This window comes from Melopsittacus undulatus, chromosome 3, assembly GCF_012275295.1.
Source record: "Melopsittacus undulatus isolate bMelUnd1 chromosome 3, bMelUnd1.mat.Z, whole genome shotgun sequence".
Classification (NCBI taxonomy): Eukaryota; Metazoa; Chordata; class Aves; order Psittaciformes; family Psittaculidae; genus Melopsittacus; species Melopsittacus undulatus.
In genome coordinates, this window is record NC_047529.1 from 16,883,211 (window position 1) to 16,898,002 (window position 14,792).

At 39.7% G+C, this 14,792-nt stretch overlaps 1 protein-coding gene across 1 annotated transcript in view; it reads left to right on the forward strand.

Moving 5' to 3' along the window:
- Positions 1–7,265, forward strand: part of PKHD1 (PKHD1 ciliary IPT domain containing fibrocystin/polyductin) — a 243,492-nt gene extending 236,227 nt beyond the window's left edge. The window contains exons 63-65 of the mRNA XM_031046619.2: positions 1,318–1,473; positions 2,647–2,766; positions 6,919–7,265. Of these exons, the coding sequence (XP_030902479.2) occupies positions 1,318–1,473; positions 2,647–2,766; positions 6,919–7,265 (623 nt within the window). The remainder of the gene's footprint in view (positions 1–1,317; positions 1,474–2,646; positions 2,767–6,918) is intronic.
- The last annotated feature ends 7,527 nt before the right edge of the window (positions 7,266–14,792 follow it).

A 14,792-nucleotide genomic window follows, 5' to 3' on the forward strand; every position in this document is an offset into this window, starting at 1 on the left:
GAATCTTTTATATCTATGAGACTACTCTCAACTGAAGTTCGAATGTGTTTGTACCTGCAGGCAAATCTTTCCCAATTGGAACATGCTTCTCACATTGTTCTGATGAAACCCTGCTTTGTTCAAGTGGACAACATTGACACAAATCTAGTTCGTTTCAGATAAAAGTACTTATAGCTACTTACCCTAGTCACCAAGCCTCCATCTAACCATGTTTCTGTTTATTTTAATAAATTGATGGAAAAAAAGAAAGGCTTTTAGATTTTTATTAAAAGTGGAACTGAAACAAGTAAAAGAAATAGCCATCCAACAAAATTATTAGAATTGTATGGTTAGGACGTGTAATGAGTCAGATTTTAAGACAAGTAATGAGCTGTTGTGCTAATCCACATTCTTCAAACTGGTGTACAGAGAGTGCCAGGGCCAGTTTTGTTAAACTCCTGTCCTTCCCAGGCACATCTCCATTCAAAATGTGTTTTGAAAGAGATTTAAGGAAAAAATATCTCCATGTTTCTGATTTAAAAAAGGGCAGTATTAGGTGTCTTCCAGTCCTTGATGCTCAGATGCTGAGACCAAATGAACTCGGCAACAAAAACTGTGAGGGGTGGCTGGCTTAATTCTGACTTTATTTACAGAAAACTTTAGAATCTCGGGGTGAAGAGCAAGTTTGTGTGCATCAAGAGGCTAAATATTTGCCATGCTAACAGCAAGGACACTGACATCTTTTATTTATAATGCTCATTATTGACATGGTGGAAAATATTAGTAATGCCACTGGGAGTTTTCTGCATGATGGACTTAAGGTTAATGCTAATGAATGTTTCTAGGTCTCCCATAACTGACATTGATAAGAATTGGGTACATCCTGTAAAAACTGTATGACTTACCACATTTCTTGGCACAAACAATTTTTCTGTCTTGCTATGCAGAATGTGCATGTTTTCTTTCTGGGCGTGATCTATTTGGCCTCAGAAATAAATGTTTTGTGAATGTATTTTCTAGGTTTTGTAGTCAGCTATACAAATTCATGAAAGAAATATTAAGGATCGTTAAATACAAAGAGGCTGCCCCTGTTTCAGGAAGCACTGAAAGCTTGAAAGTTTCATTGGAGAAGTATTGTTACATATTTGATTTGTCCTGGTGCTCAGTCCTACATAAATGTTAGCTAATGTTGGAGATAGATGGGCTTATGGGTTGCTCCTGCATGAACTTTTAAACTGGAGCATCACTGTTGAAAGCCTGTACCTGGTGTGTTAGCCATTAAACCAGTGTTCTTACCTTTGTAACAAACTCAATAACCTGACTGCTTTAAATTCTCAGGGGCTAAGTTTACAGTGCTGTCTCAGCCATTTACCATCTTCCCAGTCCCCATGGGAGTGAAGGCCAGCATGATCCTTGTTGTCATACTGAGTTCAGCAGCATCTGCATTCACCCTCACTATTGCATTCTGCTGGTTCAAGAAGAGCAAAAGCAACAGTAAGTTGGAAATACCTGCTAAAATTTATACTAGCAGACTCCTATTTTATTTTTTAAATCCACAACAGGATTCAGGTAATGGCACTCAGAGAAAGCTCTGAGAAGTACAGTAATTAGCAGAATAGTTCGTAGTTCACGGCTATACAGTTTTGTGCCTACAACAGATGCCTGAGTCCTGGCTGGAAAAAAGCTTTAGTGGTATGTGAAACCTGATGAAAATCTGCTTTCCATAGTGCAGACAAGTGCATAGTGCTATGATTTCAATGGTCATTCAACCACTGCATTTTCCTGATGAAGGATGATATAGCAAAATATAACCGTGGTGAGGTTATGCAGCCTTGGTGCTGACCAAGGTCCAGGCACAGATGCAGTGAGAATGCCACAGACACTGCAGCACAGCAATGTTCACATGAGACTATCAAGCATAGAATCATAGAATAGTTAGGGTTGGAAAGGACCTCAAAATGGTAATCGGAGGGCTGCTGCTTCTCTGGAGTTCTCACCCCAACAAATTCACAGTGCTACTAATTTACCTTAAGGTTGATTCTTAAACCAAACAAAGCTACCTCAAGAAGGCTTTCCCACTACAGAAGGAAAAAAGCTATTTGTGTAAGAGAACGACTGAAGACAAAAGGATGTGAACATAAGTGTTGGTGGCTTGACTGACAAACAGCCCCCTGAAACTGCTAGATATGTTGAAAGTTACCAATAGGTTTGCCTTTCAGATACCGTATCTGAAGTCGGGACCTAGCCAAATGTACAGGTAACCTGCAGTGGAGGAGTAAATGTGCATCCTGGTTAATAAGTTATCTCCCACTTCTTTCAAGATCTCATTAGTTTCTCCAAACTTTTGCTTTTAAGTAATTTTGCAAATCCAGGATGAAGGGTCTTTCTCCTAAACTGCACCATAAGCACTAGCTAAAACAAGGTCTGAATTTTCAGCATTACTGAACATGGTGACAACATAAGTAAGGGTTTTACTGAAGAGAAGAGGTGGAAACCTTGATGGCAAAACAGAAGATGAACATAGAACAGTGCTCTCCACTTCTTTTGGTAGAAAGAACACTTCTAGATTATCTATTAATTCACTAGCAGTATATTGTTGCTTGAATTTATAATTGCTGCTAAGCAGAGGATGGATTGAGAGTCATGTGACTGTATGTTTCATTGCAGAAACGAGGATTGAATGGGCCAGTACCAAGGGACCACATAAACAGGCACAGACTCATGCAGCTCACATCCAGACCTGCTGCAATCAAGGAGAAAATAAAAATGGTGTGCCTGTAGCAGCAGGTGAGACTGCAGTTTGACTGTAATTCAAATTCATGAACAGTTGAGTTTAAAAAGAGCTGGTTTAGGTCTCTTAACAAACTGTAAGTTTGTACAGGACCAATGGCACAGTTTTCAGAAAGTCTGTAATTTTATTGCTTTCTTCTCCTCTCTGGTATTTTTCTATTTGCCATTTTACCTCTTTTCTATATATATTGTGTGAAATTCTAGCTTCATTGAAGGCAGTTGCACAATCCCCCTTAGTTTCAAGAAGTCAGTGATTTCACCTAGTGGCATTGCAGCAGGGCAGGGACCAATGTTCAGTGTCCCCAGATACCTGGAGTAACAGTGCTCCTCTCTGCTCCTCTCCTAGTGCTGCAGCAATACCTGTGCAGTGCTCAAAAAACTCTGCACAAGTTTGCAGGCTGTGGAGAACTTCAGCAGGACTGTGATGGAAGTAGAAAAAAAGCACTCAGAGCTCATTTGTGCTATATCTGTTACCACCACTGGACTGTCATGTCATGCTTTCCAAGCAGTGAGTCCATGCCAACATCCCAAAGCAACTCCATTCCCACCCACCTTGCTCCCTGTCACCCTATAATCCCCAGGGTCCTGCCAGAAACTCCCCTCTTCCACACAGCTCCTCGAGACTTGTCTTTTCATCATGTGCTGATCAAACATGACTTCTTCTGAGGTCAAGGAAAAGCAGATAGCCTCGGGGCTCTGTGACTGGCAGCAGAAAGCACTGGCTTCCCTTTCTGTAAGTGTGAAATGTTCTTATAGTAGTTCTTGGGGTTTTTTGTCTCACCTGCCAGCAGCACAGTTCTAAAGGCATTCGAATAACCCCACTGAATCACCCATTTACTATGTTTTGGGAATTTCTTTTCCCTCCTCCTTCTTGAAACCTGTGGATTACATAAGAGGCAGGAAGAGGCAAGCTGGAGTTTTTACCTCCTTTTAATTAACATCTATCACAAAAGCAGAGGGAGAGGGAGAATGAGAGAGGAAATTCTGCAGTTTATGTGTTTTGATATTTGCTGTACTTCTCCAAAACACGTCGTTCAGCTGTGTGCCTTAGGATACATATCTGCTATAAATTCATTTTTTATCTAATTTGTCTGAGATCTAAGCTTCCTGTGGAGGTCTGAGATCAAAGGATCTGATTCTGTCTGATGTCGGCTCTGACACATAATGCGTGCTGACTTAGTTCTGTCTATAAACTCGCAGTGGGAGGCTGCCATTCTCCCTTGGCACCTTTACATAGTGAACTTTCATTTTGGCTGGGGAGGCTGACAGGTATAACGTTGATTGGAGCCGTCATGTAAATAATTCATACAAAGATTTTTTGTCAGAAAAGGCAATCCAGCCATTTAAAGTCTTCTAGGAATAGTTGCAAGACAAAAAGATTCCCCCATATGTTCAAATCTAAACAAGGGTAACAATATCTTAAGTGAATTTAATACATATGACTTGGAAATGTCTAATGTTTGACTTATTCTTATTTAAAGTGCTGTTGGTTTTGGAGAGAGATAGGAAATCAAAGCTGCAGTCTTTTTGTTTAGATTCTGCTTTATAGCTGTCCCCCCCCCCCAAAAAACATATTCCACTTTTCTAATACAATTAAGTGTTTGGAGCTGTTATTATTGATCACCACAGCAAGATTTGTTAGAAGGATTTTCTGTTTGGTAGTGCTTATACAGTATGAAGTCCAAAGATGCAGCGGCCCTGGCTATTGTCCCAGAACAAGTAGCTGGGGATAGAGTTGAGGAAGAAAGCTGCATGTGTAGATTTACTGTATTGCATGGGAGAAGGGGTCAAGATACTGCCTTGTCTGACCTTGCTGTAACAAAACAAATCTCCTCAGCTATATACAATTATCTACCTCTTGAATTAAATAACTTTTGATTAACTAACTCATGGTTAACAGAATGGCACCTGGAGGTGGAGGAACACAGTTTCTTTCTCTTTCTGAAATATATTCTGGTGGTTCATCACCTTCACTATTTAAAAGTTGTATCCTCTAACAGCTTAAGTTTCCTACCTTTAATCTCTAGTCCTTTAAGATACAGTACCTGATTAATCTTATCCTGAACTCCTTGGCCACCACCACCACCAAGAAATCACTGCTGTATTTCTGAATAGGTTCACCTACTCTGCAAATAAGGTCTGTGGCTCTTGCTCCTGTGTTTCTCAGAGCATCTCCTCCTTTTTCCTTTCTACAGGCTTGCCATTTTTTCTACCTTTCACAAAATTTCAACAGAATAAATTTTAATTTTAATTCCAAATATTTCACCAATAGAAACGCTGCATAACTTCCATGTCAGTAGTAGTGTCTGGTACTGCCACATATCGCCACCTCTGAGAATTATTTCCCATATATAAGTACAGCCTGAGCTCTGTCTGCTAGCTAGCACTTAATCCAGTCAATTGTTTGCTTCAATGATATTGACTAGTTTGTATTAATTTTTTAAAAAATCAGGATAGTTTAGATTACTATGCCATATAAATCTTAAGGCAGTATTTCATCCTTTAAACTTTTTATATCCAGAAAACTTTTATCCTCCTCCTTTGTTTCAAACTGGCTTGAAAAGACCTATTTTCACAGTTGAAAATGGCACCTTTGGAGATGAAGAGGGTATCAGTATATATCAAGAGCTAACAGGAAGCTTTGGTATAGGGGTCATGACCTGATTATCTTGTTTATGTGTATAAAGAAGAAAATTGAACCAACTGATGTATGTAATTTGTACTTTAAACCAGCCAACTACCTAATGTTAAAGCAATATTAAGAAGAAAAACTATTACATGCAGAAACATGTGTGACCTCTGAAAATTTACTGACAGCTTTCCCGTGAATTTCCAAGAGGTACAATGCTGAAATTGAAAGCAGTGAGTGTACAAGCTGAAAAAAAGCTAACACTCCTTAACAGGAAAATTGAGCGCAAGCATGAAGCCATTGACATGCCTGTCAGGGTTCAAGGAGTTCAAGGAGCATCACGATGATGCTCTTAGTCATATGATTTAATGTTAGGTATTTTTTGTGAGATGCAGGGAGTTGGACTCCATGATCCACTGGGATCGACTGGGTCCCTTAGAGTTTAAGGTATTCTATGATTCTATGAAAATGATTCCAGCAAATAGAGCTCCAATTAAAGATTTCAGGAAAGGGAGAAGAGAATGACTCTAAGCAGACAGTCTCAGCAATCATGGGGTTGAATGTCACAGGTTGCTAGGGGGCAAAATTCAAGGACAAACCCAAAAAATCAGCAGTAACAACACATTTTGTGGGATCATTTGTGATAAAGATCTGTAATATATGCTGTTGAATAGACTAGAAAAAGTGATGTTGCCCACATGAGATATGTGGGCTAGGACTAGTTCTGTATTTGGAACCAGTATAAAAGGTTTGGGTCTGGTCTGATTTCATTTTATTTTCAGGGGAAGGGAGAGATTTGCAAGAATTTTACAAACGTATTCAGCATCCAGATGTGGCAGGCTGCCAATCTTGCACTGAAGTGATAGTGCACCCTGTCAACTCAGAACCCATCTGCTGTTACACCACAAGTGTGGTTGATAACTGTTTGGTTTATTAAGATGTAAACATTTTTTGTTCCCACATGAAAAATGTATAGTATATATTTTGCCTTTTCTTCATTTGTTTCAACATCATTTTTTAAACAGCATTGCAAGTTACAGGCTCTGCCTTGAGTAGGATTTAAATGTTGGAAATTAAAAGTTCTACTTTATATTAAAGCCTGATTCATAGAGGGTTGGTGTATTTTATAGGTAGCATTATTTTTTTTACAGCTTAACATCAAAATTATTATCAGTTTTAGCAATACATAGTTTATTAACCAGCTGTGTTCTATATACTTTATTACTAAGCATTTTCTGAGATATTCTTTGACCGTTGGAATATGTTCTAGGAACTGTTAGTGTATTAATAGAACAAATCAGATGGTTTGGTTGCTTTATAATTATTTGTGAAAACAGCTGATGGTTGCTTAGTTTTATCAACTTAGTTCTGTGAAACCAAAATTTGTGAACAATTATTTGTCCAACAATAACTGCTTTATCATTCATGTCTTTAACACACAATAAAGGCATAGAAGGAATATGAATGTAGCACCTTACAATTATTGTAAAGCAAGTTTTAAACAAGTCTTGCCTTCACAGATACGGAAGGAACTGGAGCAGTGGGACATGCCACAGGACAACTGAAGGAGCTGAAGCTGCAGCCCTGTGAAGCCAAGCCAGTGAGAAAGATGAGTACTGTCCAGTGTAAGACAGTGGACAAGGATACCTTTCCTTCAGCTAGGAAAAGTGACAGTCACCAGCAGCTATGTGGAGTAACATCTGGTGACTCTCTGGAACTTCCAGAGGCAACTGTCCGGGGATGCTTCAGCCAGAAGGATGTTCTCCAGACTTCAGCTGGTTACAACAATGAAAGGGAGATGTCTGAAAGTATGCCCGAATGTCAGGATGTCAGAGAGCATGTTACTGTAGTAGCAGCAGAGGTGTAAAAGAAGTGGCGTGAGGTGGTGGGCCACTGACAAAGCAAGTTTTGCCTGGCTTGCAGTCAATGTGAAGCTTTTGTCTCTGTAGTCACAATAAAACATATATATATTAGCATAGGGGGCCAGATGGGCACATGTACAAATGAACTGTTTACCTGGATCTGCAGCCAGCTGGGAGACTCTGGCCATGTCTATGATGTTGATCTTTCTTAGTTTCCAAAACAGTGTGTGTCTATCCAAACTGCCTGTTGAGAAGAGATCTTCTGACTCCTCAACAATTCTCTCCAAGAGATTTTTGGGGAGTGCTCACTGGTTATCTAGGTCAGCTTTGAGATTACATTCAAAAGCATCCAAGGATTAGCCTAAATGATTCAACAGTGCAGATGATCAGATTTCTGATACTTTTATGTATTAGCACTAGTGTAGTCTTAGTGTCTAGAGCGATGTTTATTGGTACGAATGCATATAAATAAATACATAGGAATTTTCCATTTTTTTCAGTCATGCCTTTAGTTTCATTTGAAGAGCCTTACTATGTGCATATTTTCCTTTTTCTGAGAAGAAAAAACTCAGAAACTTCACCTTCCATTTCATTATGACTTGATTAAGTGACTTCCATTCCTCCCTAGTTAAATCTGTAGTGTTTGTTGGGGTTTTTTTTTAAATTTTTTTAATTAAAGTATTTTGATGAGCTAAATCTTCACCACGACATTGTTTTCTAGCACCCTTAAATCACTTGTTTGTTATAAACATTAATTTTTTTGATTTATATTAATTATGCTGGTGTTTTTTCAGTTGCTCAGAGAATTCCTCTGTGCTCTGTTTTACTCAGCTGGAAGATGAAGAACCTTATAATGTCCTCAGTGTACCATAAAATTCTGGTTGCAAGGTGTCCTGGTGCACAAGATAAAATTTACATCCCTCTACATTAAAAATATTTAAGCAGGAAAATGAGATTTCTGGCCAGATCAGCAGTAGAAGAGAAAGTAAGAAACCTTGATTTTTTAATTCTTATTTATTTATTTTTAAAGAAAGAAAACAACAGCAAAGAAACAACCACAAACCAGTTCACTTCAAGCTGAAGGAACTAAGATGCAGATTCTGATCAGTGATCTACAGAGTTTTTTGGCACAAAAATAGATTCATCAGCATTAGTTCCTGCACTATATTGCATTTATAAGCATCATATTCAGATGAAAACAGACTGATTCCATGCTTAGACGGGCTTCTGGCTGATGGCAGAGGAGTTTTTCAGGCTTGAGATAGTTGAGGATGAGGGTCTTATATTAAGAAGTGCAAGAGATCAGCCTTTCTGACCTCTTCCATCATATGGAAAAGCAATTTCTTCCAGTATTTTCTGCAGAGGTGAAAATATTCTAATATGTCAATCATCCCTAAGGCACATGATTCAGCATCCAAATAAATAGATATACCTTTCAGACACATCTGGGTTTGGTTAAATGATTTGGAGACCCTTCCTTTCCTCCACAGCTGATATCCAATTTTAGATGCTTTCACATGGTGGAAGATCCTTGATTTTCTGAAGAAATACAATTCTTCCATCCCTTGATCTCCCCTTCAGTAGTTCTACTCCTAGTAAGTGAAGCTATCACATCCAAGCCCAAGTCAAGACCCTTAGTTTTTGTATTGTTGAGTTCTCCTTAATCCCTACACTACAATTAGGACAATAGTGGTTTCTAGCTATACATGGATATTTCCTGGGTAAATTTGTGCACTGAAATACTTCTTGACAGGAAGACATTATACATTCCAAAAGCCAGGGTAACAGCAGGTAGGAATGGAGTGGAAGGAGCAAGAGGAAGCCAGAGGAACTGGAGTTGTTTAGCCCAGTGAACAGGAGGCTCAAAGGAGACTATCACTCTCTACAACTACCTGAAAGAAACTAAGGTGGTTGTTGGCCTCTTCTCCCAAGTAACAAGCAATAAGACAAGAGGAAATGGCCACAAGTTGTGCCAAGGGAGTTTTAGATCAGATATTATGAAAAATTTCTTCATCAAAAGGGTGGTCAAGCACTAGAACAAAGCTTCCCAGGGAAGTGGTGGAGTCACCATCCCTGAAGGTGTTTAAAAAACATGTAGGTGTGGCATTTGGGGACACAGTTTAGGGTTGGGCTTGTCAGTGCTGAGTTAACAATTGGACTAGATGATCTCAGAGATCTTTTGCAATCTAAACAATTCTATTCTAAGAACCCCCAGTGTGACGTGTGGGTTACCCATGAGGGATGGTGTGCCTTGGTAGACTTGAGCAGCATGAATTCTGGCTCAGCAGCAGAGCAGTCAGCTGAATAGAGTTCATTTCTTAATACTGTCAAAGTCTAGCTTCTGCGAGGACACATGAAAAGACAGCAGCAGGATTTCAGCTTCTTCAAGGATCCTATAGGCGTGTTGTGGCGTAGACCCATGCTCTAGCGCAGCCCACACTCAGGCTACCTCTGTGGGGGTCACATTTCAGCAAATTTACTTGGGCTTAGCAAAGTGCTAACTTTCCCACATGGAATACGGAGGAAGCTTTCAAAGTGCAGGCAAAACTAATGGAAAAGTCTCTGCATCTGCCTGTGCAGATCCATCCTCTGAGACCCAAAGTCTTACTTGACAGTCATGTTAAATGTCAGAGAAATTTAACAAGTTTGGCAAAAATGTCGTTGTCTGCTGGTTTTGGGGTTTCCTGATGCTAACTTTTTCTGTAACCTGCCCTCCAATAGCACTTGAATATAAATGTAGTAGAAAGGATATCTTATTTTTAAGCAACCTCTCCAGGCTTGTCTGAATTCCTGGACAACATATGGTCAAAATTATTCCTCTTTCTTTATTTTTGCTCCCCCACCATTTTGTGGAAGTGGTATTTTTTTTTTTCTCTAATGTCTGAAGTAGAGGAGTGCATTACAGACAAATTTGCCTAAGGCTTTGGGCCAGAGTTGATGAGACTTCACGAAGATACAGGAACAGGCACATGGATAGAAAAAAGAAAGCCTGTGAAAAATTAAAATGACAAGCCTGGTTAGGGAACAGAGATAACTGGTGATGTAGTAAAATTAATTACAGTCTGGGCTGAAGGAATTGTGTGCCTAAGACAAAATTAAAAAAACTAAGAAAAAAGAAAAACCAAATAACAGCAATGAGATTATAAACCCTTTCATCATCTCTATATGGTATAGCTCCCAATCCCCATTTATTATGACGTTTATTATGGTATTTATTTCTTTAAGATGAGGGGTATAAATGGCAAATAAAGGAGGCAAGTGTCCGGTCAGAATGCTTTTCTCTGAGCTTCTGATTCTGCAATGAATAGCCTTATTGAGAGTGAAATTACACTCTAAAAAAATCTTCAGTGGACTAGGGACTGTGAGAGAACACCTTCACTGGATAAGGAAAGCTGCTTGATGCAACACTCCAAAGGTGATTATGGTTACTTATTATACAGATTCATGGGAGTTTTAGATTAGTTTGCATTTTTTTTTCATTATGCATTTTGCATTATGAATTTTCTAGGACTTTAAATTATTCCAGCTTTGTACCCACTAAAATGTACGAAATGTTGGGTGGTGATTTGTTGATCAACATTACTAAGGCGATTGTAAGAGTAAAAGCCAGATACGCAATAGGATCATGTCGTGGTTTAAACCAAGTCCCCCTACTCCTGGAGAGTTAGGAAGGAGAATCCAAAGAATGTAGCCCCCACGGATTGAGATAAGAACAGTTTAATTGCTAAGGCATAACACAAAACCCCTACTGCCATTCACTACTACAAATAATAATGATACAGCAAACAGCAAGTGAAAAGAATACAACACCCCACCAGCCACAGACCCATAACTCACTCCACCCTGCCTGGCCGAGCACCATGTGCTCCCTCCTCCATTTTCCTCTCCAGCTTCTCTCTCCCAGTATGCATCCTGGGCATCACGTGCTATGGTATGGAATACCTCATCGGCTAGCCTGGGTCAGGTGTCCTGTCTCTCCTTCCTCCCGGACTCCCCTCCTCCACCTGGCTGGAAAAAAAAACCTTGAACAAAAAAAAAAAACACCCTTAAAACATGCTCAAACCATGACAGATCATTCCAAGATTCCACAACACACCAGCACATGGTGTCTGCACAGGAATTTCTATGGTACATATGGTGTGCTTTTGTGGTGTAGGAACAGTAGGCAGTGCTACTTGAGATATAAGATTTTGCATACATGACACAACAGGCTGCAGTGAGGAACAACCTGAGGTCAATTTAGGAAGCACCACTGGCTCAGACCTGTATGTGTGTGCTGGTGTGGAGATGCCAAGAAGCTACCAACAGTCTGCTACTCTCTCACCAAGGCATTTCAAAATTTTCAATTCCCAAAGAACAAAAGGGAGCAAAAGTAACCATTCCATTAGTGAGTTTTCCAATAAGGAAAACAGAAGGACATAGAGAAAGTATTATTTTTTAAACTGGAAGTGTCATTTTAAGGAAGATTGTTTGGGGTTGTATTCATACTCTCCTCTTTTTGCTCACATTCTGAACAACAAAGAGGAGAAAAATAGTAGGAAAGAAGGAAAGAATCAAAAGGAAACCCCACAAAACACAACACTCCTCAAATGATTGAAAAATAAAACATTATAAATTGTTCTTTGTCCTTAGCTTTATGCTCAAGGTGAACATTTTGGAACAACAGAAAAACAATACTGGAAGACAATGTTAAAGAAAAATCTGACACTTATCTGAGCTTCTGTTCCACTCTCTTGGTCTCCAGCTCAGTGAATCATTTTCTCCTAAAACACTCCCAGCATGGTGTCAGCTTTGCCTCAGAAGTTTCAATTCAAAGCTTTTCGCTCCTAAATGAAAAATATTCCCTACTACTGATGAACCTGGCTCAATTTGCAGTTGCAAACAAAGGGCATGGCAGAAGATTGAACATAAGCTAGCTAAACCTCTGAATGTCTTCCATATTGTGTTAGACCAGACCCTCATACTGAAGGCTGTGATGTTGGATACTTGGGGAAGAATATAAGAAAAAGGCAAATATGAAATTATCTTTTCCTGGAATTTATTTTAAGAGACACTTCTGGGAATGGTGCTTGCTCCTAATGGCCATCAGATGGACGTGTCATTCCTGAACAGTAATATTATGTTATACTGAATTATCTGTATACTATGTGAAGATATAAATTACTTCTGCTTTTATTTAAAGTTCTCTGCCTGATATTTTCCAGGTTTTGTTGCATGACAAATAGAGAGTAATGCTTATTCACCTTGCTTTTGAATATGTCCCACATATTATTTATCACTTTCCAGGTTCTGTGGGAGTCCTGTGGGATGCAGGGATCTGACTTAAAATTCAGCTGAACAGATAAGGGGTAATATCGAACAGGAAGAGAAGGAGAATATATCCTCAGTCCTGCAAAAGACCTCTCTCTGGAATTTTTGCTCTTAAACCTTCTGTACGTAGATGCTGATAGGGACAGTGATCTTTGGTCCTTGCTGAGAAACCTAAATTCAGGTGGAAAAAATGAGAAGAACAGAAAAAAGTGACATAGCAGGGGGGGTGGTATGTAAAAGAATCTCTGCAGCAGCACCATGGAAGGTGGACTCAAGCCAGATCAGGCTGTTTGTCAGAGATAGGAGCTAAATGCAAGCTGAGCACAGAGACTGCATTGAAATGCTCTGCTGCTTAGGCTGTAGGTCATCGCATTCATTTCACAGCAGGTCATTTGTCCATATTCAGGGACAGGCTAGGTATGGTTGGATTAATTTGTGCTTTCCCTCCCGATACACCCCTCTGTTCCGATGTACATTAAAGATGAAGCTGACGCCCGACACGCCAAGTCTCACAGCCGTCAAAGGGAATGATGCTAAAAATATCCCGCCCTTGCTCTCCCTCCCCCTCTCGACTGTCTCTCCATGTCTAGGTGCTGACAAAAGTTATTTGTCGTATTCTCTTCATTCAGTGAGTGACAGGAGACTGGTGTCAAGTGAGAAAATGAAATGTAAATTTTATTAAACACCTTCTCATCTCTGTGTATCAATCCAGATTCCAGCCTAACACAGCAAATCAAATCCTGTCTTCACCAGGCCTGAGGGCACACAAAGAATCATTTCTCCTTAATACCATTCCCTCCTAGTAAAATATTTTTCTGTTTAGTAAATGAAAATTTAAAATGCAAACCCTATTTTAATCCCAGAGAAAAGATGTGCTTTGCAGGGAGAAGGATGCTGCATTTCATTCTGTTATGCCTCATGCTTTCTTCTTGTTCTCAGACACAGCAATGATTAGCTGAAGCATAAATTGTGACTCCGTTTTAAGACTTGCCCATCGGGACTTTTTATCTTCATGTCCACCACTGGGCTTAGTAGCTTACTAGTCCAATAACGATTCAGTATCCACTTGTTTAATCTAAAATTGCATAGTAAATTATATGATGAACTGAAGCCTGAAACATGATTCCCAAGCGAATGGCATCAGAAGTTCTTTGCTGTGGGTCCCAATGCCTCAATTTCTGTAAGGATGTGAGTCTTGGTTCACTGTGAGAAGTTAAATTGTCGTAAAAGGAAGCTTTTAATTCAAGAATTCTTGTCGCTGAGCACAATTATGGTTGATTTGTCTTCATTAATATTCACAGAGAGAGAATAAAATAATGTGTTTCTTTTGGTAACAATATGAAGAAATTTGTATGTTTATCCAGGCTGTGCAGAGGTCAAAATTAGGATGGAGACAAAACATACAAAAGATAAACCCTGAACACAAGACAGGTTTCCCTTTACTCTTAAGAAATGACTCCAGAGAATATTTTTATCAAAGTCACTGGTTCACCAACCCTTCATCTCTGTGTGTGATACCAGAAGTGCTGGACCATTCCTCTATGAGATGCTCAATGAAGGAGAAAAACCCAGACTGCCTACCTTTCATCTTATCATAGAATCACAGAATAGTTAGGGTTGGAGAGGACCTAAAGATCATCCAGTTCCAACCCCCCTGCCATGGGCAGGGACACCTCACACTAAACCATGTCACCCAAGGCTTCATCCAACCTGGTCTTGAACACTGCCAGGATTCACAACCTCCCTGGGCAACCCATTCCAGTACCTCACCACCCTAACAGTAAAGAATTTCTTCCTTATATCCAATCTAAACCTCTGCTGTCTAAGTTTCAACCCATTACCCCTTGTCTTATCACTACAGTCCCTAATGAATGGTCCCTCACCAGCATCTCTTTAGGGCCCCTTCAGGTACTGGAAGGCTGTTATGAGGTCTCCACGCAGCCTTTTCTTCTCCAGGCTGAACAGCCCCAGCTTTCTCAGCCTGTAGCCTAATCTAATTCTTCCTTACTTGGAGTTAATATAGTCAGATACACACTTGGAAGGGTGCTGTCCTTTGCTTTTCATATATAGCTATCACAGGACAGGCTGAATCAGCGTGTGGAAGAGTCTGTCTCTCTGCAGGTGTTACCTGAATAACTTAGTGGAGATGGCTGACTTCTAGCCTTGTCAAGAAAGCATTTAATCTTAATCTACCTATGCACTTTCTACTTCCAGTGGTGTCT